At 51.2% G+C, this 27,663-nt stretch overlaps 1 protein-coding gene across 1 annotated transcript; it reads left to right on the top strand.

Annotated features, from left to right (window-relative positions):
- The first annotated feature begins 679 nt into the window (after positions 1 to 679).
- Positions 680 to 16,970, top strand: HEYL (hes related family bHLH transcription factor with YRPW motif like). The gene is made up of 5 exons (XM_045482287.1): positions 680 to 810; positions 7,732 to 7,798; positions 8,805 to 8,888; positions 10,084 to 10,165; positions 13,242 to 16,970. Exons 1-5 carry the CDS (start codon positions 731 to 733, stop codon positions 13,913 to 13,915), a joined length of 987 nt encoding a protein of 328 aa, XP_045338243.1. The 5' UTR covers positions 680 to 730; the 3' UTR covers positions 13,916 to 16,970.
- The last annotated feature ends 10,693 nt before the right edge of the window (positions 16,971 to 27,663 follow it).

The following is a 27,663-nucleotide window of genomic DNA, read 5'->3' as shown; positions in this document are numbered from 1 at the left end:
TGCCTCTGGTGAACTGGAAACTGATTCCCAGGGACACCCACCACCCCCACCATCCAGTCTGGTTCTCTTGGCCTGAGCTGTTCTGCTCGGGTGGCGCAGGCACAACCTCAGCCATTCTTGGCGGGGATGACAGCCTCTTCTCATGTCAGAGCCTTTCCTGCCCCCTCCAGCACACACATTCCACTTGCTTTGTATCCCTATGGGAAAAGCTGCTGGGAGATTCTTGTCGAAGATCAGGCCACAGACACCCCCACCAACCTCACCAAACCCGAAGTGTCTGCCTCCTCCAGAACGCCAGGAGGCAGGAGCCGGTGGGCTCGACGCTTGCAAAAACTGGGGCAGACCCGCAGCGCCCGCAGCGCCCCGCTCAGACCAGGGACGGACGGGGACCCCTGGCTTCCCGGGGAGGGCGGGGGGCTCCAAGGGCACCTGCCCAAGGCCACCCAGCGCGCGGCGGCCAGGACTGCGGAACGGAGCCGGACCTCCCAGCCGTCGGAGGGGGCGGTGACCGCCCGGGGCCTTCCCACGGCTCGGCCTGCGCGTCACCGCGGGGGCGAGGGGGCGCGGGGGCGCCAGGGGCTGCGGCGCAGGAGAGGGCCCTGGGAAAGGGCGGCGGGGCTGGGCGGGGCTGGGCGGGGCCGAGGCGGGGCCGGGGCGGGGCCGGGGCGGGGCCCGACTTTCCGGCGGGTAGCCCGCATCGCCGCGCGGAGACCTGGAGCCAGCGCTGGCCATGAAGCGGCCCAGGGAACCGAGCGGCTCTGACAGCGAGTCCGACGGACCCATCGACGTGGGCCGCGAGGGCGAGCTGAGGTGAGGGCCGGGATGGGGATACTGGGAGTGCCTGGACGGGTTCAGCGGGCCCAGGACTCGTCTTCCATATGGCCCCGGGAGATGCAGGTGTGGGCGACTGCCCGCAGGTGTGTGTGGGGTAGGGGTGAGGGTGGGAGGCGGGGACACTTGTGCAGCGTGAGCCGTGACACGCACGAGTGCCTGGATCTTCTGCGCTCTGGGCCATTCAGGGCTGAGGGTGTCGGGATGGAAGTGGAGTTCAGCTCCGGGATGCCGTGCCCAGTTGGTGATCCTCCTTGCGTGGAAGTGCCAGGCTGAGGCTCTTGGAGGAGATTTCCCTGAAGATCTTAGGAAACCTTCATAGACTATTGGTATCACACACCCCGGTCCAGAATCTGCCTGAGTAGGCAGAATAGCCGTACTTTTTCAATTCTACCCTAGCTTGGGTGCACTTTTCATGCAGTACACAAAACGCTTCCAGGGGGAAGGGAAACCTCCCCTCCCTTGAGCAAATTGGACTTTGGAATTAAGGCTTTGGTACTGAAGAAAATAATAGCTGACTTGTCAGTGCGAGGGCGGAGACTCCAATTCCAACACTCTTTCTACTGCACACCCTGCTGCCAATGTATTTCAGCTCTAAATATTCTGACTTGCTTCAGACTTGTAGAACAAATTGCACTTGTACAGTTCTGCTACTTCTCCCAGTTCTGTGAACAATCTAAGCTTCAGTTTCCTCGTCAGTAAAATGGTTATAAACAATATAACTGATCTCAGGTTTATTGGGAAAATCAATAAGATAGTGTATGTCATGAGCTTAGCACAGGGCTTAGCACACAGCAAGTATTTAATTCATGTCAGGCACCCAACATGTGATACCCAGAGCCCTGAAAGAGAGGCAGGGACTGAGTGGGAGTCTGTGGGCCTGGGTCCCAGCCCCAAATCTGCCACCAACTCACCACGTGAACTTGGGCCATTATTTTTTCTTTCTGAGCCTGTTTCCTCATCAAAAAAATAAAGAAGGACATGGAGTGGGAAAGAGAGAGGGCTATCTGATCTCTCCTGGCTCATCCAAACCTGACTCTCTAGAATAGATTTGAAAGGGGGACTCAGGGGGCGCCTGGGTGGCTCAGTCAGTTAAGTGTCCTACTCTTGATTTCGGCTCAGGTCATGATCTCAGCGTCCTGAGATTGAGCCCCCAGTTGGGTTCCACACTAGGCGTAGAGTCTGCTTGAGATTCACTCTCTGCCTCTCCCTCTCCCCCTCTCCCCCTCTCCCTCTCCCCCTCCCCCTCTCCCTCTCCCTCCCCCTCCACTGGCACTCCAGCATGCTCAGAAGAAAGAAAGAAAGAAAGAAAGAAAGAAAGAAAGAAAGAAAGAAAGAAAGAAAGAAAGAAAGATTCAGCTCCCTCTTAGGGATGTTTTTGAGGGCATTTCATAATTTCAATGACTTCAGTTTTCTGAGACCAGGATATCCTACCTCAATCACAAATCCTTGTAAAAGGCCACCAGCTTCCAAGTATTTATAGCTTATAACAGGAGATAAGGCAATAGATAACCCCCTTGCATCCTGTACATTAATTAGGTTTTGGGGTGTATGATATAATTTCCTATGCAACTTATTAGCTTTCTTAAATTGTTTAGCAGAAACTGCTATTTAGAGAAGCAATTCTCTGAGTCCGGGCCTGCTAGCAGCAGGGAAGGGCCCAGCCCCATGTGCTGCTGGTGGAAGGGGGGTCTCAAATTCAATGTCATTGGGTCTTCATGAATCAGAGGGACGAAATCGATGCCAGAGAGCCGGCTCTGTCTTCTAAGAATTTGCAGCCTGGCCAGTGACCTGCCAGGTCACACAAAGACCATGGATAGGATAGAAGACAGACGGAGAGACAGACTGTGGGCTGTGAGAGCACCCAAGCAGGGAGGGGTCACTTACAACCAGAGGCATCAGGGAGGGCTTCTTGAAGGTGGTGGCATTTGGGCCACCACAAAGGATCAGTGGGTAGATTTTTCCTATACAGCATTTTGTGCTTTTAGCCAGAGCCCATTTTTAGACACTGTCTAGATTCTTAGAGGAGCAGACCCCCTCAGAGCAGAGAAAGCAGTTGGACATCTGGCAGAGGCTGACTTATAGACCCCTCTTTGTAGCACTTACCAAAGGGCCCTCCCCCCAGCAGACATCAATGCTTCAATTCAGGGAGTGTTGAACGATGCCTGCTGTGGCCCAGACCCTGGGTTGGGCCTGGGGGACCCAGATGTATCCTGCTAAGCCTCTGCCCTCGGGGAACTCTCAGAGAAGAAGAGCTTCATGTACAAAGAAAGTCAGATAAACAGTGGCAAGGGCCACAGGACTGGGGCAGCCAGCTTCCCTGGGGTCAGAGGCAGGGCGCAAATCCGCCCCCCCCCCCCCCACTCAGAGATGTGAGAATAAGGAGCAGGGTGTATTCTGTTGTCCCTGTGGGCATCTGCCTAGTGATGGCATCTTGCCCCATATAAGAAAATCACTCCTATCTGAACCCAGCCTCCTGACACATGAGAGTATAGCCTCTCTCCCCTTACCCTCTCTGTGAACATTCAGTGAGCACCTGTCATATGGCAGGCACTGGGTCAAGGTCTGTGGGTCTTTCCTACGTGATTTAGGGCACATGGTGGCCTTTGAAGTTAGATAGACCTGAGTTTGATTCTCACCACCATTAACTTGGGCATTTCTGAACCTCCATTTTCTCCCTTACAACACTGGTATGCTAATACCTACCTCACAGGGTGAGCCTTTGATGAGATAATGTATCTAAAGGGCACAGCTCCCTGATTTGGCCCAAGGTAGCTTCTGGCAAGTGCTGCTCTCGAAGGGGTTGCCATTTAGTTGGAAGATGCCATGTTCAAGAGGCAGAATGGTCTAATGAAAAGACTAGAAGTCTGAAGACTTACTAGGCACGATTCTGAATTCTTTGTGTCTCTGTCACTCCATCTATCAAATGATTATTTTTCCTAATGTGAAATAGCCCCAATACTACTTAATTCACAAGGCTGTTGTGCAATACCTGAGACAAGTGAATGTGGAAGTACTGTCTAGAACAAGGAGTACTGGCTGCGTGACACACGTGAGGGAGTGACACACATGGGGGGGTGACAATACTGGATTAAAAGCCAATAGACTTGGCTCCAGTTCTGGAATTTCCTCTAATTTGCTGTGTGGCCTGGAACAGACCCTTCCCCTCTCAGAGTTTCCTTATTTTACAAGGGGGCTCAGCACTCCCTGAAATCCCTTCATTGGGGGACATTGTGATTCTGCCTTTCTTTGGCTGATGCAAAATGAGTGGGGTCACCTTCAAGGGTTCCACGGGGGGAGTTCCTGAGGGGAAAACTGAGAATGGGTGTTGAGGGCAGTCAGGACTGGCAGCCAGACCACCTTGAAATCTGCCCGCCCCCCAAGAGACCTCCCCAGAAATCAGGCTAGGGACCACTTGAGGCCCATGGAGCAGATCTTGGTGGTCAGCATATCTTCTCTGGGTCTGTGAAAATCTGCCTTATTTTCAGACTTGCAGACAAAAAACTCTCACACCTCCCCCCAATGTCAGGGCCAGATCACAGCCTGGAAGTGAGCTCTGGTTGAGCTCTTGGGAGCTTTAAGGATAAGGGGACTGGAGGGCTATTCAGACAGACAGGAAATAGGAATCAAGAGGGAAAACAATGCTGAATTTGGAGCCAGAAGACATGGATTCCCATGCTGGCTTTGCTCCTTAGCAGCTGCATAGGCTGGGCAAGCTGCCTTAGGTCTCCAAGGCTCAGCATCCTCATCTGTAAAATGGGGCTTTTGTTAGGCTTGAAGGAGGGAAAGATATGTAGTAATGCCAAGACAACTGTGAAGTGAAGTTTGGCTGTGAGATATGGGAGTCAGGGAAGAGGGATAATACTACAGAGAACAAGTGACCGAGTGAGTGGGAAAAGAGATAGCAAAGCCACCATGCCCTGAAAGGGGTGCGTCAGCCTCTGACAGATGGTCCCTGAGGAGGGATCAGGCTGAGGGGCAGTGACGTGCGCAGTGCTAACCCAATACCCCTGGAGACTCCTTATCCAGCCTAGGGGGGACAAAGGCCATGTTTTAGTATCCCTTGACTCTTGGGGCTTGTCCTGAGTATAGCTTTGTAAACAAGGTGCCCTCCAGACCTCAGGATCTGGCTATCGGAGCCCTGGACCCAGCTTGCTGGGCCATCCTTCCCAGGAGCTTCATAGGCCTCTTACCGGCCCTTCTCATCCAGATGTCTGGATGGAGATATCCTTTTCCAGACGTAGCTGGGCAAAGCCAGGGACACAGCAGTGGGATTTGATCAATGTTGATGTGGACTCTCCTGCAACCTTCTTTCTTTGAGCAGCTGACGAAGATGATCTAACCTCTCATGCCAGGAGGGTAGTCACTTGGGCTGGCACCTTCCTCATGAGCCACACAGGTGCCCATTCCACAAAGGCCTAGCAGGTAGCTTTTATGCTGTCACTTCTCTGTTCCCCAGTGATGCCAAGGACAAGGGCAAGAGGAGGGAGCTCAACCATGAGCTCTGCCCTGTTCCAAGCACTGTTGGGTACTGGGGCTACAATAGTGAATGAGCCAGACATGGTTCGTGACCTCAGGGAGCTTATGCACTTGGTGGAGAGATAGACATTAATCAAATAATCATATAATCATATAAACAAAAAACAACAAATGAGCAATACATGCTGTGAATGCAGGGTGCTAGGAGAGGGTAGAGCAGGGGCTATCTAGTGGGAGGGCAGATGTCAAGAAGGCTCCCCCAGGAAGATGACATCTGAGTTGAGATCTGAACAGTGGGAGAAGGTACTAGGCAAAGGGGCTTGGGCTTGGAGGTGGGGAGACAGGGGGAACTAGAGAATTTTAGGCTAGGGAACAGTACATGTAACCACAGGAACAACACCTGAAAAACAGTGGTCTTGATCCTAAAAGCATTGAGAAGGCCCTGAGGAGGGTTTTTTTTTTTAATGTTTATTTATTTTTGAGAGAGAGAGATTGAGAGAGAGAGAAAGACACAAAGCACAAGTGGGGGAGGGGCAGAGAGAGAGGGAGACACAGAATCCAAAGGAGGCTCCAGGCTCTGAGCTGTCAGCACAGAGCCCAATGCAGGGTTTGAACCCATCAACTGTGAGATCATGACCTGAGCTGAAGTTGGACACTTGACTGACTGTGCCCCTTTTAATATATATATATATATATATACACATATATATGTGTGTGTGTGTATATACGTACATATATGTATATATGTATATATATATTTTTTAAATGTGCCCTTTTTAATATATATATATATATATATATATATTAATGTTAACGTTTATTTATTTTTGAGAGCCTGAGGAGTTTTAAGGGAGTGACAAGTACATTTAAATGAGCACTGTGCCTGTTTGTAGGGTCTTGCAGCCATCCAGGTGAGAGATGATAGAGGTTTGATCCTCAGAGCAGTGGTGGAGATAAGGAGGATAGAGGTGAGATGTGTCTTAGACACAGAATGGGCACGTTTGGATGAGCGGGTGAGGACAGAAGAAGAATCAAAAGTGGTAAGGGACACCTGAGTGGCTCAGTCGGTTGAGCGGCTAAGCCTCCGACTTCAGCTCCGGTCATGATTTCCCAGTTCAAGCCCTACGTCAGGCTCTGTGCTGACAAGCTCAGAGCCTGGAGCCTGCTTTGGATTCTGGGTATCCCTCTCTCTCTCTGCCTTTCCTCAGCTCGCGCTCTGTCTCTCAAAAATAAATAAAAATGTTAAAAAAAAATTTTAAAAAGTGGTAGCCAGGTAGCCTTGTAGACCTGGGATATGGGTGCCTTCGCTGAGATGGGGGCCCAGGGGAGACAGGAGAGGGGGAGAGGGAGGACGAGGCAAGCTCATGGGTGCCTGTTCATGTGGGTGGCATTTTGCATTTTGAAATGGCAGGGGAGTCACCTCGTCTAAAGTTATTTGTTGATAGGGCATCTCACACTCTCCGCCTCCCCAGCCACTCCGGGAGCTGAGTGTCTGGAGCGCTGGGACCTGGCGGACTGCGCATCTAGGCCAGCGCGGGACTTGAATGGGGCCTCCAGGGTGTTGGCCAAATGAATGGTCCTCAGTGTAACTCTACGAATCCCCTCCATTCCAGAAGAACCTCTAAGCAGGAAACCGTTAGGGGGGCGAGCAGTTGGGCTGCAGAAGATTTTGGTCAGTCTGGGCAGGAAAGACCCCCCCGGGGCTGAGCCTCTTCCGGGTGACGGAGACTCCCGGGTGCGAGCAAACATCCATCCTGTGCCAGACCTGCGAAGCGAGGCCCGACGCGATGCGGGCCCGGGGCCTTCGCGGCATCCCAAGAGTCCGAGGGGGCCTGTGACCCAGATGCCCCCTCCCCCTCGCCCGGGCCGCGCTGCGTGGGAGGAGGCGGCAGCTTGCCGGCGGGGCGGAGGGCGGCCGGCGGGCGCGCCCGGCCCGTGGGAAGCGGCGGCATCTGCTCTTTCCACGCTCTTCCCAGCGGCTCTCTCTGAAACCCAACCCGCCGGCCCTGCCCCGCCGCCGCCGCCCGCGCCCTCGCCCGCCCCGCCCGGGATCGGGTTGCAGGAGCCCCGAGGCCGGCTGCGGTTCCCCGACGCCCGCGGCGAGGGGCAGGGGGCGAGGCCGAGGGGGGTCGGGCCGAGAGCCCAGCCCCCCTCCCCCTCGCCCCTCGCGGCCCCAGCCGCCGCGCGACCCTAGTGCAGGAAACCGAGCGCAGGGGGAACTTGGCCGGGGGAGCAATAGGCCCCCACCCACGCCTGCCCTGCGCCACTTCCCGGCCTGGGAGCCCTGAGCCGCCTGGGAGACCACGGCTGCCTGGGAGGGGGCTCTGCCCGCCCACATCCCCGCCTCCTCCAAGGTCAGCCCAGGCCAGGGAGATGGTCCCTGAGCTCTGAAAAATCAGCCTTTCTCTTCTTCGTCTGCAGCCAGATGGCCAGGCCGCTGTCCACCCCGAGCCCTTCGCAGATGCAAGCTAGGAAGAAACGCAGAGGGGTGAGTGTCTCCGCGGAGTAGACCGGCAAATTTTTGCCCTGGGTCCCCAGGGGCCCAGCCCAGAGAACCCTGGTCGGAAATATCACCCAGACTGCCTGAGTGCAAATTCTGGTTCTGCCAGTGGCTAGCGGAGTGGCCTTGGGCAAGCCACTCAACCTCTCGGTGCCTCATTTCTTCAACTGTGTCACTGAAAAAATGACAGTGCCTACCTCAAAGGGCTGTTTTGACGACTGAGTTAATATAATGCGCCCAGAACCACACCTGACACACAGTTAGGCTTTATTATTTATTCCAGCCTTCTGTCTCTACTCTCTGAGCCCAGAATTTTCATTTCCTCTCTGCTGCCAAGGGGTAGGGCAGGGGGATAGAGAAGGAAGCTCCCCGGCTTGCTATTGGCCGTCTTATCCCGGCACCCCCTTCTCTCCCAGGATGCGGCTATGCTTTCTGCCCTGGGAGTCCCAAGACCTGGAATGTGGCAGAGACCAGCCCTGCCACTCACTTAGGCAAACCACTTCCTTCCAGCCCTCATCTTTATCTGTAAAATGGGGGTCATAATGTCTGCCCCGCTGTCAGCATTCTGCTACCAGTCTGGTGAGGTGAGAATGAGTGTGAATGGAAGGTCTTCCGGACTGGAAGCAAAGCCTCTTCATGACCCAGCAACTGAGGAGGTGACCTCGACCTGCAGGAACCTCCAGGAACTGCTCCCACGCAGGGGCTGGTGTCCCTGTTCTGACTGGTCGGTACCCTGATGTACAGTGTGTTAAGCATTTTGAATAGCACCCCAACAGACCAAGACAAGAGAGCTGAGTTCTACTCCCAGCTTTGCACTTCCTTCTTATGTGACCTTAGGCAAGTCACTGCTCCTCTCTGAGCCTCAGTTTCCTCCTCCATAAAGTAAGACTAGACTTCTCTCCTTCACAGTATTTTAAATATGAGTCAGTGGCCATCAAAGCACGTTGGAAACTGGTGAAGTGGCTGCAAGTAAATTCTTGTCGTTGTTTTTTAGATTATAGAGAAACGGCGCCGGGACCGCATCAACAGCAGCCTTTCTGAACTGCGACGCTTGGTCCCCACTGCCTTTGAGAAACAGGTGTGTGACATTCCCCATTGTGCTAGAGGAAGTACCATGCAAGTGGCAGATAAGGTCCGTTTTTCATGGCATGTCTTACTGATTGGTGGCAGCTGCCTGAGGTGCTGGGGTTTTGTGTACTGATATCTGTCACTGGCCAGGGATAAGGGGAATGGAAATTTGTATTTACTGTGGCGTCTCAGATGTTGTGGCTCTGTGTCCATCACCCCATGATCCCAAAGGGTAGGGATTATTGTGCCCATGGCACGGGTGAGGAAATTGAAGCACAGAGAGGTAAAGTAACTCGCACTAGATCACACAGCTAAGTAAATAGCAGAACGGAATGGGAACACCGAACTGTGTATGGTTCTAAAGCCCCCTAGCCCTCTGTGCTAGTGACAGTCCCAGAGCCATTTGAAAGTGGAACAGGCTACCCGGGGAGCGAGCCCCCTGCCGTTGCACCTGTGGAAGAGGAAGACTACAGTGGAAGCCAGACAGTTAAACCAATCAGACTGCCTCGAAGATTCTCTACCCTGTGCTCCAAGGCATGGTCATGGGTCATGTGCCTTTCTTCCTGAGAAGAAGTCAGTCATTCCACAGACGTCCGTTCACTCAAACTTTCACAGGCCCAGCTAGACCTAGACCTGGTACCTGCCCTCAAGAACTTACGTGGAGAGTCTGACACTCAGGTTTCACTTGGGAGATCAGGTGATGCTGGACGCTTAGGAATCATTGCTCAAGAGAGAATAGAGGAGGAGCAATCGCTGTGGGGCTAAGATGATGAGCTAGATCTCGGGCGTGGTGGGTATGGAGTTGATTCCCAGGAAAGCTGGTCTAGAAGGCAGATGGGCACGCAGGAGTGGCACTCCGGTGACGGTGCACTAAGTCATGGAGGTCACATACGAGACCTCCCAGGGAGAGTGTGTCTAGCGAGCAAGAGCCAGGTGGAAGAAGAAGCAAGAACACGGGGTGTCGTGGAAGTCAAGGGAAGGGGGGACGTTGCAGGAGGGACGCTCAACAGTGCAGCGGGCGGGCGGACGAAAATGAGACCTGAAGAGAATCTATTCGGCTGGGCGCCTTGGCCAAAGCAGAAGCCGAAAGGCTGGCAGTGGTGGAGTGGGAGGACGACCTTGAGCTGGTGAGGTTGCTGACGCCACCAGGAAGTGAGAGAGAGGTCAGCTGGAAGCCTTCACACTTCTGTCCTCTGCGCACACAGGGCTCCTCCAAGCTGGAGAAGGCCGAGGTCCTGCAGATGACAGTGGATCACTTGAAAATGCTCCACGCCACTGGTGGGACAGGTACTGATGCTTTTCTCTCCCATGAGTCATTCAAGCAACAAATATGTGGGGGCGAGGCCCTGGGGATCCACTGGTGAGCAAAGCAGATGGGGTCCCTGCCCTCATGGAGCTCACAGTCTATGGTGGGGCTAAAGCAGGTCCAGGCGGAGCAGCCACAAAGCCTGTCTCTCTTCTTTCAGTATCGCCCTCTCCACTGTCAGTGTCCCCATGTGTCCCAACCTTGTTCTCAACTCCACTCCTTCCGGCCTTAGCCCTTGGAGGAGCTCTTCTACACAGACTGGCTTCCCCACCCTTAGCCCCCCTCTGGCTTCCCCACCCTTGCCCCCACCCTCCTTAAGCATTAGCCTGAATGAACTCATTCTCACTGGGATCCCAGTTGAACCCCTGGGTGGGGCCTGCCTGAGATTTTTAGCCACAGATGTTCACTGGGGTGCCTTCTGGGCTAGTGCTGGGGTAATAGTGTGTCCTCAGCAGTGCTGGGATCGTATGTCATGCTCACAGTTCAAGATCGGTCGTGGGATTGTGGTAGCATACAATTGTAACTCATTCCGTTACTTTGAGCTGGTGCATTACAGTGAAGTCATGGAACTGTGGCTTTCAAAAGACTAAGCCTCACTGTATATTTTGGTGATTTCACAACCGAGAAAGCTGGAAAGCTCCACAGACCTTGACACAAGAACCTAAGTCCTAAAACCTTAACTTGCTACCTTTGGAGGGGACAGTTGCATTTTAATTGACCCAGCCTGGTGCTTCTCAAGCTTCAGTGAACTGCGCAGGATCCTCTAGGGGCAGGCAGCCCTGGGGCACACCCCGGAGATTCTGAGCCAGGAGGTCTGGCCTGGAGGTTAGGAATTTGCAAGTTTAGCAAGCATGCCTGATGACCCTGATGCAGGTGGTTGCTTTGAGAACTTCTGCCAAAGGAATGCATGGCCAACAGTGAAAACTTCTGATTTTGGTCAACCAGTGGGGGAGATACTTCAAACTACATTTATGGTTACCCAATTAAAAGAAAAATAGTGACTAATATTTGGGGCAGCATTTTGTAGTTTCAAAATGCTTTCACCATTGTTATCTCATTCGATTCCTATAAGAATCTCGAGGCTGGGGGTTGTCGCCATCACCATTTTCTGGCTAAGGGCTAATGGGAAGACAGAGATGTGGCTTAGAGCACCGCCTCTGGGTTAGAATCCTGAATTGAGTTGATTCGAATCCCATGAATTGTGAGGTTGGCTCTATGACTTGCCAGCTCTATTACGTTGGACAAATGATTTAGCTTCTCTATTCCTCAGTTTTCTCATCTCTGAAATGGGAGTAATGACAGGGTTTTTCTAAGGATTAAATCAGATAATGCAAATTAAGTACTCAATAAGAACTCAGAAAATGTTAGTTGAAAAAGAACAGCAAACACAGAAACTGAAGGGTTTTGCTCAAAGTCGCATAGTTAAGTATGCAACAAGGTCTTGCCCCCAAGGAGGCCTGACTCCAAACATCGTCTCCCGTAGAGCTGTCCCTCTGTGGGGGCCTCAGCTATGAACCAGGGACCGGATATTTGCTGCCATAGTCATGAGGCCAGTGCTCACAGAGGCTATTCTGTCTTTGCACAGAAGGTGGTTGATAGCGGGGCAGGTATAAAGGCAGTGAGAATGAAGTACCTCTGTGGGCAGTCCACCTGGTCAGACCTCACTGAAACCAGCCGAAGAGAGGGTCCCAGCCTGATGGCAGCAGCTGAGGACCAGAGCGGGGTCCTGCTTTCCTGACAGCCCTTCAGGCTAGGGGACAGACTCAAATGCCCACAGGGGCCAAGCCAGTAATATGCCCTTGACCCTTGAACAACACAGGTTTGAGTAGCACGGGTCCTCTTCTATGCAGAGTGTTCGCAGTAAATGTGTTAGAAAATTTTTTAGAGATTTGGGACAGTTTGAAAAACAATTGCAGATGCACCACATAGCCTAGAAATATTGGGAAAACGTAAGAAAAAGTTAGGTACGTCATGAATGCGTGAAATAAATGTAGATGCTGGTCTGTTTTATCATTCGCTGCCGTAAAATAGACACGCATCTATTATTGACGTTACAACTTATCAAAACTTCCTCATACAAATACTTACAGACTGCACATGGTGCCATTTGCAGTGGAGAGAAATATAAATGTGAAGATGCATTATAATCTTAATTGCATAAAAGTCGCCGTAGTTTATACATACCGTGCTACTGTGATAATTTCCTAGCTACCTCCTGTTGCTCTTGCGGTGAGCTCAAGTGTTGCGAGTATCTGCTTAAGACTCCATGTGACACTAATCATCTCCGCGTGAGCAGTTCGTCTCTCCAGTAAATTGCTATCACGGTAAAAAGTTATCTCTGGCAGTTCTCACTCTAGGTAGTTTCTGGGGAGTCAAAAGTTTGCTCAGGTTTTCGACTGCACTGGGGGAGGATCAGTGCCCGTAACCCCATGTCGTTCAAGGGTCAGGTGTAAATGATGAATTCGTTGACTGTTTCTGTGCACCGTTGCATTTAATTTCACCTTCACAGCAAGTATCACTATATGCCCATTTTGCGGCCAAGGAAATTGAGGCTTAGAAAGATTAAGAGGCTTGTCCACAGTCAGGCAGCTAGTCAAGTGGAGAAGTTGAGGTCCAAAGACCTCAGGCTTCACTGTGACATCATGCTGCCTTCTCTGAGGAGTCCCCAAGCTCTGACCGCTGCTGCCGCCACCTCCCAACATCCGCCCCCACCAGCAGGCAGGGGTGTTCTACACCTCTACGTGCGCAGGCCTGTCACACCTGGCAAAGCGTCCACTTAAACGACGGTACCTTGGTCCAAAGTTTCTTCTCTGCCTTAATCATGAATTTCGATGAAAACAATACTCTACATTTTATCCTGCTTCATAGTTCAGTGAACTCACTTGGTCCTCACAACACACCCCAGATACCCCAGGAAGGGGTGATTATTCCCACTTTACAGATGTGGAGACCAGGGCTCAGAGAGGTGAGGTGACACGCCCAGGGTCACACAGACCTGACCCCAGGATCAGCACTTGTCCCCCGCCTGGCATGCCCTCATCACGCCTCACTTTGCAGGATTCTTTGATGCCCGAGCCCTGGCAGTTGATTTCCGGAGCATCGGTTTTCGGGAGTGCCTCACCGAGGTCATCAGGTACCTGGGGGTGCTGGAAGGGCCGAGCAGCCGTGCAGACCCTGTCCGGATTCGTCTTCTCTCACACCTCAACAGCTACGCAGCTGAGATGGAGCCTTCTCCCACGCCCGCTGGCCCCCTGGCCTTCCCTGCCTGGCCCTGGTCCTTCTTCCATAGCTGTCCAGGGCTGTCAGCCCCCAGCAGCCAGCTCACCGTCCTGGGAAGAGTGCCCGGTCCCATCCTCCCCAGCGCCTCCTCTCTGGTCTACCCCATCCCCGCCCTCCGAACCACTCCCGTGCGCAGAGCCGCTGGTACTGTCCTGCCAGCCCGGAGGCATGTGCTGCCCAGTCGAGGGGCATCTTCTACCCGGAGGGCCCGCCCCCTGGAGAGGCCCGCTGCCCCCCTCCCCGTGGCCCCCAACATCAGGGCTGCCAGGAGCAGCCACATGGCACCTCTCGTGCGATCTTCTTCCCCCGTGCTCCCTGGCATCCTGGGGTCCCCTGCTTATGTGGGTGTTCCTGCCCCCAGGCCTTCTTCCCCAGGGGCTGCTGGGAGGCCAGCAGGAGCTGTGCTCTGCCACTCCTGGGTCTCTGAAATCACTGAAATCGGGGCTTTCTGAGCCGGCTTCTCCCCGGGAGTGAGGAGGGTTCTTTTTCCAGGAGCTCTAAAAACAGTGCTATCGTCTGCCCTGCTTCCTGGCCTGGCTCATCTATCTATGAAGGCATCTTCCTCACCCATCAGAGGCGCCCCTTCCTCCTCTGGCCCATCTCCCCTCCTCACTGCCTGTCCCAGCTTGCCCACCCAGCTCTCTTGGAGCTGTTGTGATCTCAGAGGCCTCGTCTCATTTCTTACCTGGACAGATAAGTCGTGGGAGGGCCCCCACTAGCTTTGCCCAGACTCTTACCTGCCCCCCGGGCACACAGGGGGCAGCAGGCATGGATCTAAGGTCTGGGAACAAAGCTTTCACCTAAAGGCACAGTGGCCTCGGGCAGATTGCTTGCCTAGAGAGAGCAGACCCCCAGCCAGAGCAGTGACTGACTGGTGCAGCCTTCCCAGGCCCCCAGGGCCAGAACGTAGTGTCTGCCTCGCTTCCGGAGACAGTAACTGAGCAGGGGCCACAAAGTTGTCTCTGGAGAACCCCTGTCTGCCCCTGCCCACCCCACTGCAGTGAACCACAGGACAGCTGCCCTGTGCACCACGGCCAAGGCCTAGGGATTAGGGGCCCAGCAGGGCCTGCTCGGGCCGTCTTCCCCACTGCAGACACCTACCCTCCAGCTGACCCACACTTCCCTGCACAGAGCTGGGAGATTTCTGGGCAGCAGTAAGACTCCAAAACAGGGCGTTCTCACCAGCAGGCCTGGGACAGCGTTCCCAGACAAGAGCCAGGATTGAGCAAAGAGAACCCAGCTCCCGGCCTCTCGCGCCGTCACCATCCTCCAGATGTGTGGTCCCCGTTGGGTGCACAGTGTGGAAGGTCATGTTCCCATGTGATGGCGCCCAGAGAGGAACCCTCTTGGGATTCCACACCAGACGTTTGTGCTGCCTGGTTTGTATCCGGCTCACAGAGCCCAGACTGTGGGGACAGCCAAGGGCCGTCAGGCTGGACAAAAATAACTGCAAGGAGGGGTGAGAGGAGGGACAGTCAGAGGCGGCTCGGCCCTTCAAGGTCACACGGTGGGTCAAGGGCCTGAGATCCTGTTCACCCAGGATTCCGCGCAGCTGGCTCTGCTCAGAGGCCGTTTCATTACCCAGCTCCGCCTGGGCCTAAGAGAGGGAACAAATGGCCTGGTGACCATTCCTGGTGGAACAGCAGAGACTGGACAAGATCGGGGCAGACCCAGGACTGACATTCAGCTGGACCAGTACTGCCAGACCAGTTGTAAAAAATGTAGAACCACTTCTGTGCTTGTTGGCAAGTATTCACATCCCCCGAGTGCCTCTAAGTGGCCCCCTGCCCCAGGTATCTTTGGGTGGCTTTTCCCCCAGGACCCCATGCTGGTTAATGCCTGGTAGACCCAAGACTATGGGGTCCTCCAGCTGGCAATTCCTTGGTGCTTATTTGCACTGGTTATTAAATAGTTCCTTCAAATGTCACCCCTGGCAAGATTCTTTCACCCCCACCCTTTGATGGAACTACCCTCCCCAGAGACTAAATTGAGGAGGTCCTTGGGCTCAGAAATAGAGTTTGCTAAAACCCTGGGGGAGAGGGCCCTTTCAGAGAAGTAGAGCAGAGGGCAGAGATCATTTAAATGACCCAGAAATCTCTTTTAAAAAAGGCAAATTCCTCAAGAAGGCATGAAGAGCTGAAGTGTTCTTTCAGTCCTCAGGGTTAGGTCCATCAGATCTCTGTCCTCCTGGATACATCTGAGATGTGTAGCAGTGGGGAGAGAGGGTGTCGTTTTAAGGAGGGGGTCACCGGCCTAGAGTGCTCCTGAGGGAGATGACAGGGAAGGCAGGGTGGTCAGCAGGCTCCCAGGAGCGGGGAGAGGGGGACAGAAGGCAGAGCCCGACTTGTCCTTTCTCACAGAGGATGGGAGGGGCTGCTTCTGCTCTGAGACTCCCTTCTTCCCTTCCTCGTCTCCCTGGCTATTCCAGCTGGTGGCTCACTGCTCCCCTGACACCATGTCAGTGCCACAATCCTGCAGTTTGGCAACTTGATAGCCCGAGAATATGGAAAGCCCATTTCCATGTTTCCAGTCCCCAACTCCAGGAGAGTCTGTTGACACCATCGAATAAGATGGAAATGGCCCAGAACTTCCAGCATCTGAGTTGACCTTGGGTTCATTCTCCCCCAAGAGATGGTGGGGGGGATTGGTGACTATGTATTTGTTTCCGGGGTTGAGGAATTGCATCTTTTGTTTCTATCCCCAACCCTTTCTGGTGTCCCCAACTCCTACCCCATTGCTGGGGCTGTTGCAGGCATCCAATAAAGTTGTTTTAGTTCTTCTAAAAACCTCAGAAAGATTCTACTTCTTAATATCTCTGGAGTCAATACTCTTCTCTCTGAATCTACAGCTATCACCCTGGTGTGGCCACTTCACCTGCCCCCAGATCACTGCCCTCCACAAGGTCACCTTGCTTCTCTCTTGCTTTGTCACTCTGTTCTCAAGGCAACCAGAAAGAGCTTTAAACATGCAAATCATATCATACCAACTCTGGTATAAAACCCTTACTCGATTACCCTATTTTTCCAAAGATAAAATCCAAGTTCTTCCTCTTCTGGTCCCAACCTGATTTCCAGCCAGTTCTGATCTTGTTCGCTGTGTTCCTGCCACCCTGGCTTTCCTTCCTTTTCTCAACATTTCAACCTATTCCCACCTCCAGGACTTTGCATATGCTGTTTCCTTGCCTAGAATGCTCTTCCCCTACCTTTGTCATGGCTGAGCTGTTTACACCCTCAAGCCTTGGCTTTAACCCACCTCCTCAGAGAAGGCTTCCCTGACTGCTTGAATAGTTAGTTCATCTATCTCAAAGTCCCTTATTCTTCCCCTTCATGGGGCACTTGCCATTACACATCATGTGTGTTTACTTCTTGGTTGACCGTCTCCCCCGGCAGCATGTAAGCTCCGTGAGGCCAGAGACCATGTGTGCTTTGCTCTCTACCCTGTATCTGGTGCCACGCGCAGTACCTGGCTCTAATTTGGTGTTCAATAAATATTTGTTGAATAAATGAACTGGGGAGGTGAGGAATCTTCCAGACTCAAGCTGCTGGATGGTACGGGCCCCTGTAGGGGTGAACTCCCAGCTGGCTGACTTTGTGGGGAGGCTGGAGAGCAAAGTGAGAGACGGGGCCAAGGTACTGGAAGTTCTGGCAAATGGGGAGGAGGCTCTGGCCAAAGAAAAGTGCACTCGCTCTGGAGCGCACACTGACAGCTGAGAGCAGGCAGGCGTCCCTGCCAGCAGGTATCGGTCTCCACTCTTGCCCTGATGGATTTGGCTTGCGGTAATTCTAACAAGCATTTGCAGAGGTCTGCTCTGTGCCAGACCAGGCATGGTGGAGCCAGAGGTGATGGGGACACTGTCACCCTGAGGGTGTGTGCCCTCCTTCTAATGACAGTTTGGTGAGGTGAGAGTGGAGTGAGGCCTGTTGAGAAGGCTGAGGGGACACAGAGGGGCTGTCTGCCTCTGCCTAGGGTGGCCACGGGGGAGGGGACAGCTACCAGAGGAGGCATTCTACCAGCACAGGGAACCTATGTGCAAAGGCCTGGAGACGTCACCAGGTGCCCTGCAAGTTGGTTCTAAGTTGAGTGCAGGCCTTCAGCAACGAAGGGAAGGCAGGCTAGCCTGGGCACTGAAGCCTGACTTCCTGGGTTCAGGCTCCACCTCTGTCACTTTTCAGCGTTGTGGTTTTGGGCAAGTTACTTAACACCCCTAAACCCCAGCTTCCTCATCAATCAAATAGGGATGATGCAGTAATGGCTATTAACTGTTGTACCTACACCCCGGACACTGTGGGGATGCTTTCCTTGGAACGTTCCCATTTTATAAATGAGACAACTAAGCCAAGTCACCATCTCCTAAAGTTAGTGGAAATCAAATGGGGCAACACGCATAAAGCCCTCAGCCCAGAGCTTGTGCCATATGAAACACTCAATCTTAGTCATTAGTGTCATTAATGGAAAGAGGCTGGATTGGGGAAAACCTTGGGTGCCATGCAGAGTTTGGGCTTTAGTTTATAGGCAATACAAGCCATGGAAGGTTCTGCCAGGTGAATACCAAGGCAAATGCCAAGGTCAGACCTTTTAAGAAAGTGCTGCTTGGGGGTGGGGGGGATGCTGGGTGGCTCAGTCAGTTAAGTGTCTGACTCTTGATTTTGGCTCAGATCATGATCTCATGGTCAGGCTCTGTGCTGACAGCCCAGAGCCTGCTTGGGAATCTCTTTCTCTCTGTCCCTCCCCCGCTTACATGCTCACTCACTCTCTCAAAATAAAGAAATAAACTTAAAAAGAGAGAGGAAGAAAGAAAGAAAGAAAGAAAGAAAGAAAGAAAGAAAGAAAGTCAGTCCTGCTTGGGGTAGTGACTGGGAGAAGGAGTTTCCAGGTTCAAATCTACCTATTCATTGGTAACACCTAGATGCTTTTTATTTATTTTATTTTATTTTATTTTATTTTATTTTATTTTATTTTATTTTAGAGAGAGACAGGGAAAGAGAGAGTGGGGGAGAGGGACAGAGGGAGAGAGAGAGAATCCCAAGGAGGCTCCACACCCAGCACAGAGCCTGATGTGGAGCTTGATCCCACCACCCTGAAATTACGTCCTGAGCTGAAATCAAGAGTCAGACACTCAACTGACTCAGCCACACAGATGCCACCGCACCAAGATGATGATTTAACCTGGGTGTGGCAGGGCCCAGACATCCAATAAGGAGGTGGGAAGAAGAGTTGGGATTTCTTTACTAGTCAACGTAAATTTCTATTCAGTAGGTGAACTGAACTCCAGCTTGTGAGCCTGGAAAGGACTGATACTTTCTGAGAAGCAAAGTGGAAATTAATTTCCACAAGGGCATCTCTGCCCTCCAGGTGCCTCCTAGTCCCTGGCCCATAGTAGATCCATAAGAAACATTTTGTGTTGGATGCTTTGGAAATTTATAATCCATTTAAGAGTCACTGAGTATTTTTTGACTTTGTGGAAAACTCAAGACATTAGCTTCCTTCCCTCCTTCCTGAGGAAGGAGGGTAGGAAGAATCAGGCCTGGATACCAGCTGATTGCATTAATAACAGTAAACAGTTTTGAGCCCTTGATTTACATGATCTCATATAATCCTCCTATAGCCCTGGGAGTAAAGTACTATTATTATCCCCATTTTACAGAAGAGGAAGTTGAGATTCAATTTGTTAGTGAAAGCACCCAAAATTTACAACACTAATCAATGTTCTAGCCAAAGTGGAAATGAAGGTCTATCTGATTCAGTCTTACCCAATAGAGTGCACTGCTTCCTTCCCAAGCTGCATCCTGTAATACAAAGCGTAAGACATCCAGTGGCAGGCCTTAAGGATTGGTGGGCTGGACTATTATGTTAGCCTGAGAAGCCTTCAGCCCATCATGCTTTTCTCCCCTGTGCTAGTGAGAGTAAGCCTTGGCTGCTGTAACAAAGAGGCCCAGCTATAACACAGTGGATGAAAGAAGATAGAACTTTCTTTCTTTTTAAAAAAATGTTTATATATTTTTTTTGAGGGAGAGAGAGTGAGCATGTGCAAGGTAGGGAGGGGCAGAGAGGGAGAGAGAGAATCCCAAGCAAGAGCTACACTGTCAGCGCAGAGCCTGACACAATGCTCGATCTCACAAACCTCAAGATCATGACCTCAGCCAAAATCAGACACTCAACCAACTGGGCCACTCAGGTGCCCTAGAAGTATATGTATTTTTTGTGTCACTGCCTGATGGATTTTCCAAGTCAGCAAGAAGCTCTGCCCGATGCAGGCATTCTAGAACCCAGATTCCTTCCATCTTGAGTCCCTGCCATCCCCTAGGGCATTGTGCCTACATGGTTGACACTAGGTCTCCAGGGATTTAAGCCAGCAGGAGAGGAATGAAAGTCTGGTAGAGGCATGACCAGTCTTAAAGCCAAGTCCCGAGAGTAGCATGTGTATATATGTCCATCCACTTGGTGAGAACTTTGGTGGTTGGCCACATCAAACTGCAAAGGAGGCTGGGAAATGCATTTTAGCCCTGTTCTCTGAAATAGATGTGAATGGATGTTGGCAGATAGTCTCTATCAGCTGGTCCTTACCTTCCAGCCTGGGAGTTCAACACGAATGGGAGAATCAGGGCCACTGTAAGCTACTGACTACTGTGTGTACACACACACACATACACATGGTCCAGGGGTCAATTTACTTTGAGTTTAAGGAACCAGGTATAGGGACTCCACCTACAATTCTCTGATCCCACAGGGGTAGGTTGGATACCCTCAAATGGAATTGTGTCTGCACTGGGCCCAACTTTCTGGAGAACTCCCCCAGAAAACATAATGTAAGACTAGGAGGGCTGATTGCCAGTGGGTTCCAGGCAACCAATGATTAGTGTCACCTGGAGGGCTTGTGTGTCACAGTGTCACCATCCCAGCTCCCCAGCCACTGGGGAGGAGGCACTATTGATGTTCATACCTTCCCTGACCCAGACTGCCTGTCCTGCTTGCTTCTCTCCTGACTGCCTGGGACACAGCCTACCTGGACCTTTGGAGAAAGGCTGGCCACATAGGCCTGCGGGTTCTGTTTATGGAAATTGAGTTTCTCATGAATAGGGCTGCTGAGAGGGACCTCATTAATCATTACACAGTGACAGGTGAAAAGAGGCCAGGCATTGGGTCTCCAAAGACCCCAGCTCTCAGGACTTTTTTTTTTAACTTCATGTCAGAGTAAAAAGAAGCAAGAGTGTCATTCAGCCCATGAATCTTAGAAAGCTAGCTGGCCAACCTATCCTGCCCTGAGCCCCAGGGCCATTTTAAAGTCAGGGTTGACTCAGGCCTTTGGGCAAGATCTGGATTGCCCTGCTCTGTTCAAAGAAGTCCGGTGTGTAACACCCCAGCCCAGGCACCCAGATGTTCTGTTAGAGCCTCTGTAAAATAATGAACAACTCCAGCAACCGTAAAAGGAACCAGTCAACAAGAAGGAAAAGTAATAATGCCCTATATTGTATAGCGTGTTACATTTCAAGTGCCTCCAAGGGTATTATCCCACTCACACCTCTCGACAATCTGGTCAAGGGAGCCAGGACTGGAATTATTATCTCCATAATGCAGATGAGAAACCCAGTCACATTAAGAGGTAAAATAATTTTCCCCCACATCAGAAAAATAGTAAATGTCAAAGCTTGTTTGGACAGTAGCAGAAAGTCCTGGATCATAAGCAGGTGCACAAGTCACATAACATTATCCAAACATTACTGAGCACTTGCCCAGTACCAAGTGCTTTGCATGTGGGTTCTGAGTCTGTCTACACAACTCCACAGTCTGGGTTTTATTTCGATTATTATCTCCATTTTATAGGTGAGGAAACAAGCTCAGAGAGACTGAGTAACTTGTTCAAGATAACACAGCTGTTAGGTGGCAGAGCTCTTAACTGCCAAGTTCGACAGCCTACTAAGTGCTCTATCTTCTACCCCTTCCACATATCAGAGGAGGAGGTACCCAAGCCTCCACAACAGCTCCTGGCCTACACCTCAAAGCTTTGGCCTCAGACCCATCAGTATCAACTCAGCCACCCCTCGGGACATAGAAACCAGCTCTGCTTTCTTAACAACACGTAGGGAGTACTGACTATGTGCCAGGTGCTCATTTAGGTGCTGGGATACAGCAATAAATAAAACAGATCCCCAGATTCACAGAGGCAGACAGATGATAAACACCTAGGCAAATACATATATGGGTGGAATGCTTGATGCGGAAGAAGGATGATGTGGATAAGGGAACAGAGAGTGATAGGGAAAGGTGCTGTTTTACATAGGATGGACAGGGAAGGCCAGAGGTAGCAGTCTGAACTGACACTAGGGGAGGAAGTTAGGAGGGGGGGAGAGGGGAAGGGAGGGGAGGGAGCCATGAAACTATCAGAGAAGAGGGTGTTTTAGGCAGGGAGGGTCAAGGACTAGTCCCAGAGGCCAATGTAGCTAGGGTTAGACAGCAAGGGGAGAGCAGAAGGAGATAAAGTCTGAGAGGGGTGGGGGACAAGTCACGAGAGGGTGTTAGATTTTACTCTGAGTCAGGAAGGCATAGGAGGGTTAAGTGTCCAGGAGACTCATGATCTGGTGTATGTATTAGGAATCACCATGTGAAGGATAGACAGCAAGGGGACAGGGGTAGGAGCAGGGAGGCCATGGAGACCCCTTTGATTCCAGTGACCTCAACTGCCTACACCCACAGAACCCACCATCATCAAAAATGGCTCCTCTAGAGAATCCTGTTTTTCAAATACTCAGTTCTCCAGCCTCCAAGTGCTCTCCTTCAAGCTCCACCTCTCAGCCTTCCCATGGCAAAAACTCTCCAACCTTGGGGCGCCTGGGTGGCTTAGTGTACTAAGCATCTGACTCTTGATTTTGGTTCAAGTCATGATCTCATGGTTCATGGGTTCGAGCCCCCTCATCAGGCTCTGCTGACAATGAGGAGCCTGCTTTGGATCCTCTGTCTCCCTCTCTCTGCCCCTCCCCTGCTTGTGGGCTCTCTCTTTCTTTCTCAAAATAAATAAATAAACTTTTTTAAAAAAACCAAAACCCCTCCAACCTCAAGGAGTTCTTCAAATCATTGACCCCACCATCCCCTTCCGGCCATTGGTCACCTCCTGGTTCCACTTCCTTCCTTATCTTGCTAAGGGCTCATGGACCCTCATATCTGTAACCACCCCCTCAAATAACCTCAGTCCTTGTCCCACCTCTCCCTCCACTGCAGTCACCAGGTGTGGGAACAGACTTTATAATGGACCCCATGACCCCCACCTCCTGGTCTCCATACCGTTGTATAATCCCCTCCACAGATACAGGCAGAATCTGTGGCTCGGTTCTAATCAATAGAATATGGCAAATGTGAGGGATGTCATCCCCATGTTTAAGCTATATCATACGGCAGAGGTGATGGGCTGCACCCCCGCCAATGATTGCCTTATCTTATATAAGACTGTCTTAGCCATATGGATAGAGGTACTCTCTCTGCAGGTTTGATAAAGTCAGCCATGGCTCCAACAGTAGCCATGTTGGAGAAGCCCACATGGCAAGGCACAGTGAGTGGCCTCTGGGGCCACAGGAGCAGTCTCCAACAGCCAGCCAGCAAAAAGCCAGGGCCCCATCATGCAGCACAAGGAAGTGAATTCTGCCAACCACCTGGATGAGTTTGAGAGTGGAGTTTTCCCCAGTCAAGCCTCCAGATGAGCCTAGCCAACACCATGATTGCAACCTTGTAAGACCCTGAGCAGAGGACCCATCTAGGCCATGCCAGGCCTCCTGACCTACAGAAATTGTGTGCTAATGGTTATGTGGCAATAGATAATATACCAGGCAAAACCTGGATCTTGGTTACAACTAACTTCCTGCTTGTTCTATACCTGCTGTAAAAGAGTCATTCAATCAACTAGAAAAGTCATTGGTCTGATTCATTCATAATCAGAAATTTCAAATGAGGGCCTACTCTGCCTCTCCACCAGCTGGTTCTCCAGCTTTCTACAATAACCACATTATTCCTTGGCCTCTCTCCTCACAACCCATTCCCCTTCCCATTAAATTCTCAGAAGGTGATCTCGCTTCATTCCTCATGTTGAATATGGAGGTTTTAGTGACCTTGAGAATAATATTCTTTCTTTCTTTCTTTCTTTTTTTTTTTTTTTTGAGAATAGTATTATTTTCTAAGGCAACAGTATTGAGGTACAATTTACATACAATAAAGTTCACCAATTTTAACTGTACAATGTGATGAGTCTTGACAGTGTATACACTCAGGTCATCAAAATTGTGGTATAGAACATTTCTGTCACCCTGAAAGTTCCCTTGCTCCCATTGGCAGTCATTCTCCTTGTGCTATGCCAGCCCCTGGCAAACACTGATCTGCTTTCTGTTGGAGCCTGGCTTCTTTCTTCACTGTGCATATGGTTTAGAGATCCATCAATCAAATTCTGTGAATCAGTTGTCCCTCCCTTTGTTACTGCTGACTAGTATTCCACTGTATGGACATACCACAGTTTGTTGATCCATTCATCTGTAGATGGTCATTTGGGTGGTTTCATGAAGGTGGTTTATTGAAGAAAGTTTATTTGTAGAGTCCACAATTCATTTCTATCAGTAAAATTACTGAATCAAAACACTAGTTCTTTCTTAACCTTTAAAGCTCAGCTTGGAAATCTTGTTTCAAGGGGTGCCTGGGTGGCTCAGTCAGTTAAGCATCTGACTCTTGATTTTGTTTGTATGTTTGTTTGTGAGTTCAAGCCCTGAGTTGGGCTCCACATTGACAGCATGGAGCCTGCTTGGGATTCTCTCTCCCTCTCTCTCTGCCCCTCCCCCTTTCAAAATAAATAAGTAAACTTAAAAAAAAAAAAAGAAATCTTGTTTGAAGGTCTAACAGATCTGGAGCACCTGGGTGGCTCAGTTGGTTAAGTGTCTGACTCTTGATCTCAGCTCAGGTCTTGATCTCAGGGTTATGAGTTCAAGCCCCATGTTGGGCTCTGTGTTGAGTGTGAAGCCTACCTAAAAAACAAAATTAATTTAAAAAAAGATCTAGCAGATTTTCTCAAATGCTTCAAATGGACCTTTAACAAACTTGTGTCTTCAAATATTTTAAAGTGCATTTATAGATGACTGGATCTTCCGCATCTCACTTATCTGATAAAAACAAAAGTTTCCTGAGGATTTAGATCGTTCTTGTAAATCTAATAAACCCAACCTATAAGTATGGTGAAACTTAATTTCTCTTAAAAATCTATTTATATAAGAGTGCCTGGGTGGCTCAGTCAGTTAAGTGTCTGACTTCGGCTCAGGTCATGATCTCACGGTTTGTAGGTTCAAGCCCCGCATTGGGCTCTGTGGTGACAGTTCAGAGCCTGGAGCCTGCTTCGGATTCTGTGTCTCTCCCTCTCTCTACCCCTCCCCTGCTCTCACTCTGTCTCTCTTTCACTCAAAAATAAACATTAGGGGCGCCTGTGTGGCTCAGTCGGTTAAGTGGCCGACTTCGGCTCAGGTCATGATCTCGCGGTCCATGAGTTTGAGCCCCACGTCGGGCTCTGTGCTGACAGCTCAGAGCCTGGAGCCTGTTTCAGATTCTGTGTCTCCCCTCTCTGACCCTCCCCTGTTCATGCTCTGTCTCTCCCTGTCTCAAAAATAAATAAAACTTAAAAAAAATTTTTTTAATAAAAATAAAAAAATAAACATTAAAAAAATTTTAATCTGTTTATATAAAAAACTTAACGTATGTAGATTTCTTCTTTAAACAGAAATAGTATGCTAAAGTTTAAAAAAATTTTTTTAATGTTTTTTTATTTATTTTTGAGACAGAGAGAGACAGAGCATGAGCAGGGGAGGGGCAGAGAGAGAGGGAGACACAGAATCGGAAGCAGGCTCCAGGCTCTGAGCTGTCAGCACAGAGCCTGACGCGGGGCTTGAACTCACGGACTGTGAGATCATGACCTGAGCTGAAGTCGGACGCTTAACCGACTGAGCCACCCAGGTGCCCCCTAAAGTTTTAATTCTTGGTTTAGTATGCTATATATTTAAATCTAAATCTGCCCAGGGTTAACTTGTATACCCACATCAGGTGCCCTCTAAGGAAGAAAGTTTCATTCAGACAGCAGAAGTTAATTAATTCTACACCTTCCTGAGGTTGAAAGATGTGCTTCAACTAAAAAAGAAGAAGATGAAAAAAAAAAAAAAACCCACAGACTTTCCAGTTCATGGAAGTCGCCTGACCACTAAGGAAGACAGCTGTGGGCTGTGGTTGCCAGCCATGTCCTCACCAGGGCCTCGCATCCTGCTTGTATAGCTGAATCTCTAATCCAAAGGACTGCTGAGAGGCCCTCATTATGTAGCTGGTGGGATGTGTGAAACGGTGACAGGTGTTGGCTTTGGGGGCTCTTCTGTCTGATTCAGGCAGGACTGAAAGCATCTGACTCCACCCTGAGAGTCTCAGGAAGCTGTATGGTGCTGCAATGGGCCCCTTTAAGTAAAGACCCACAAGCCTCTGCAGGGGGACCAGGAATGACAAATACCTGACACCTGAACAGCCACTTCCGGATCCTGTTCCCTTGACAGACATTGTTAGTCAATTGCTACGTCCCTTCCCTGTTGTTAAGACAGCACTACCCAGAGCCAGACAGAATTAACTGAAGTTGGCACAAGAGCTAAAACCCGCGTGCCTCCCCTGGACTAACTGTAACCAGCTCTGGTGAGAAAATGAGGCCCGTCCACTTGGCCCTCGCTCAGGGCTGGGTTAATGGGTAACCAGGTTTGGGGTTTTCCGGGCTCGTTCCTGTTTTTTGTGGAAACGGTGATCTGCAGTGTGAGGACCCTGTGCAGAGAACAGCCTGGAAGAGGTGTGGGTATTACCCGCCTGCCCCGGGTGGGACCGGCGTGGGGAGCTACAGCAGGCTCCAGGACACGGCCCACGGTGAGGTGCTGAGGGGAGCACACAGGCCCGAGTCCCAGGCGGAGCGCTGCCGGCCTCCCTGTGTGGTCGCGGGCCAGGCGGCTCCAAGCCTGAGCCTTGGGCTCAAATGTGCGTCTGAGCCCAAGCCCCCGAAGTCCAGATGTGGACACCCAATGGCCAAACCTCTAAGAGGCATCCAAAACTAACATGTCTTAAAACCAAACCTCTGAGTCTCAGCCCCCTCCCTGACACACTCCTCCCCAAATCCTCAGGGTCCCAGGAAAGGACAGCTCTGCCCTTCTAGCTGCTCTGTCTGAAAGCCCCGAGGTTGAGGTTGTCCTTGACACCTAATTCCCTCACAGTCCACACCCAGCAAATCCTGTGAGCTCAGCTCTGCCTTCAAAATACATCCAGGGGCGCCTGGGTGGCTCAGCCGGTTAGGTGTCCAACTCTTGGTTTCCGCTCGGGTCATGATCTCATGGTCCGTGAGTTCGAGCCCCACATCAAGCTCTGGGCTGGCAGCCCGGAGCCTACTTGGGATTCTCTGTCTCTACCCACCCCGTGCCCCTCCCCTACTCACGCTGTCTCTGTCTCTCTCAAATAACTAAACTTAAAACAAACAAACAAACATCCAGAATCTGTCCACTTCTCACCACCAGCGCTTGTGTCATCCAATTCAAGCCATCAGCGTGTCCTGTCTCTCCTCCGCATCCCTGCAGTGGCCTCATCACAGGCCCCCTGTGCCTTTGCCCCACAGCCCATTCTCCTCACAGCAACCCCAGCAGCTTTGAACATGCAAGTCTTTTGCTCAGCACCCTCTGCTGACTTCCTCGCCCACGAAAGCCCACAGCCCTCCCCACGGCCACACGGCCCCACATCGTCAGCTCCCCACCCCACGCCTCACCCCAGGCCCATTGCACAGAACTCTCCCTGTCACCGCCCTCTTGTGCTACCCTGGCCTGCATTGGTCTGATTATTTCAGAGAAACAGAACCAATAGGATGCACATTATGTATTTGGAGAGAGATTCGTTTTAAGGAATTGGCTCCGATCGCATGGGGGCAGGAAGTCTGAAATCTACAGGGCAGGCCAGCAGGATGGAAATTCAGGCAAGAGTTGATGTAGTCTGGAGTCCGAAGGCTGGAGACTCGCGCAGAATTTCTGTGTTACAGTGTGGGGGCAGACGGCCTTCTCCCTCAGGAGGACCTCAGTCTTTGTTCTTAAGGCCTCCACTGATTGCATGAGGCCCACCCACATCACAGAGGGTAACCTGCTTTACTCAAAGTCCGCCGACTGAACTAGCGATCACAGCCAGA

This window comes from Leopardus geoffroyi, chromosome C1 (assembly GCF_018350155.1).
Source record: "Leopardus geoffroyi isolate Oge1 chromosome C1, O.geoffroyi_Oge1_pat1.0, whole genome shotgun sequence".
Classification (NCBI taxonomy): Eukaryota; Metazoa; Chordata; class Mammalia; order Carnivora; family Felidae; genus Leopardus; species Leopardus geoffroyi.
The sequence above is the reverse complement of the archived record's forward strand: the minus strand, read 5'-3'. Positions and strand labels throughout refer to the sequence as shown.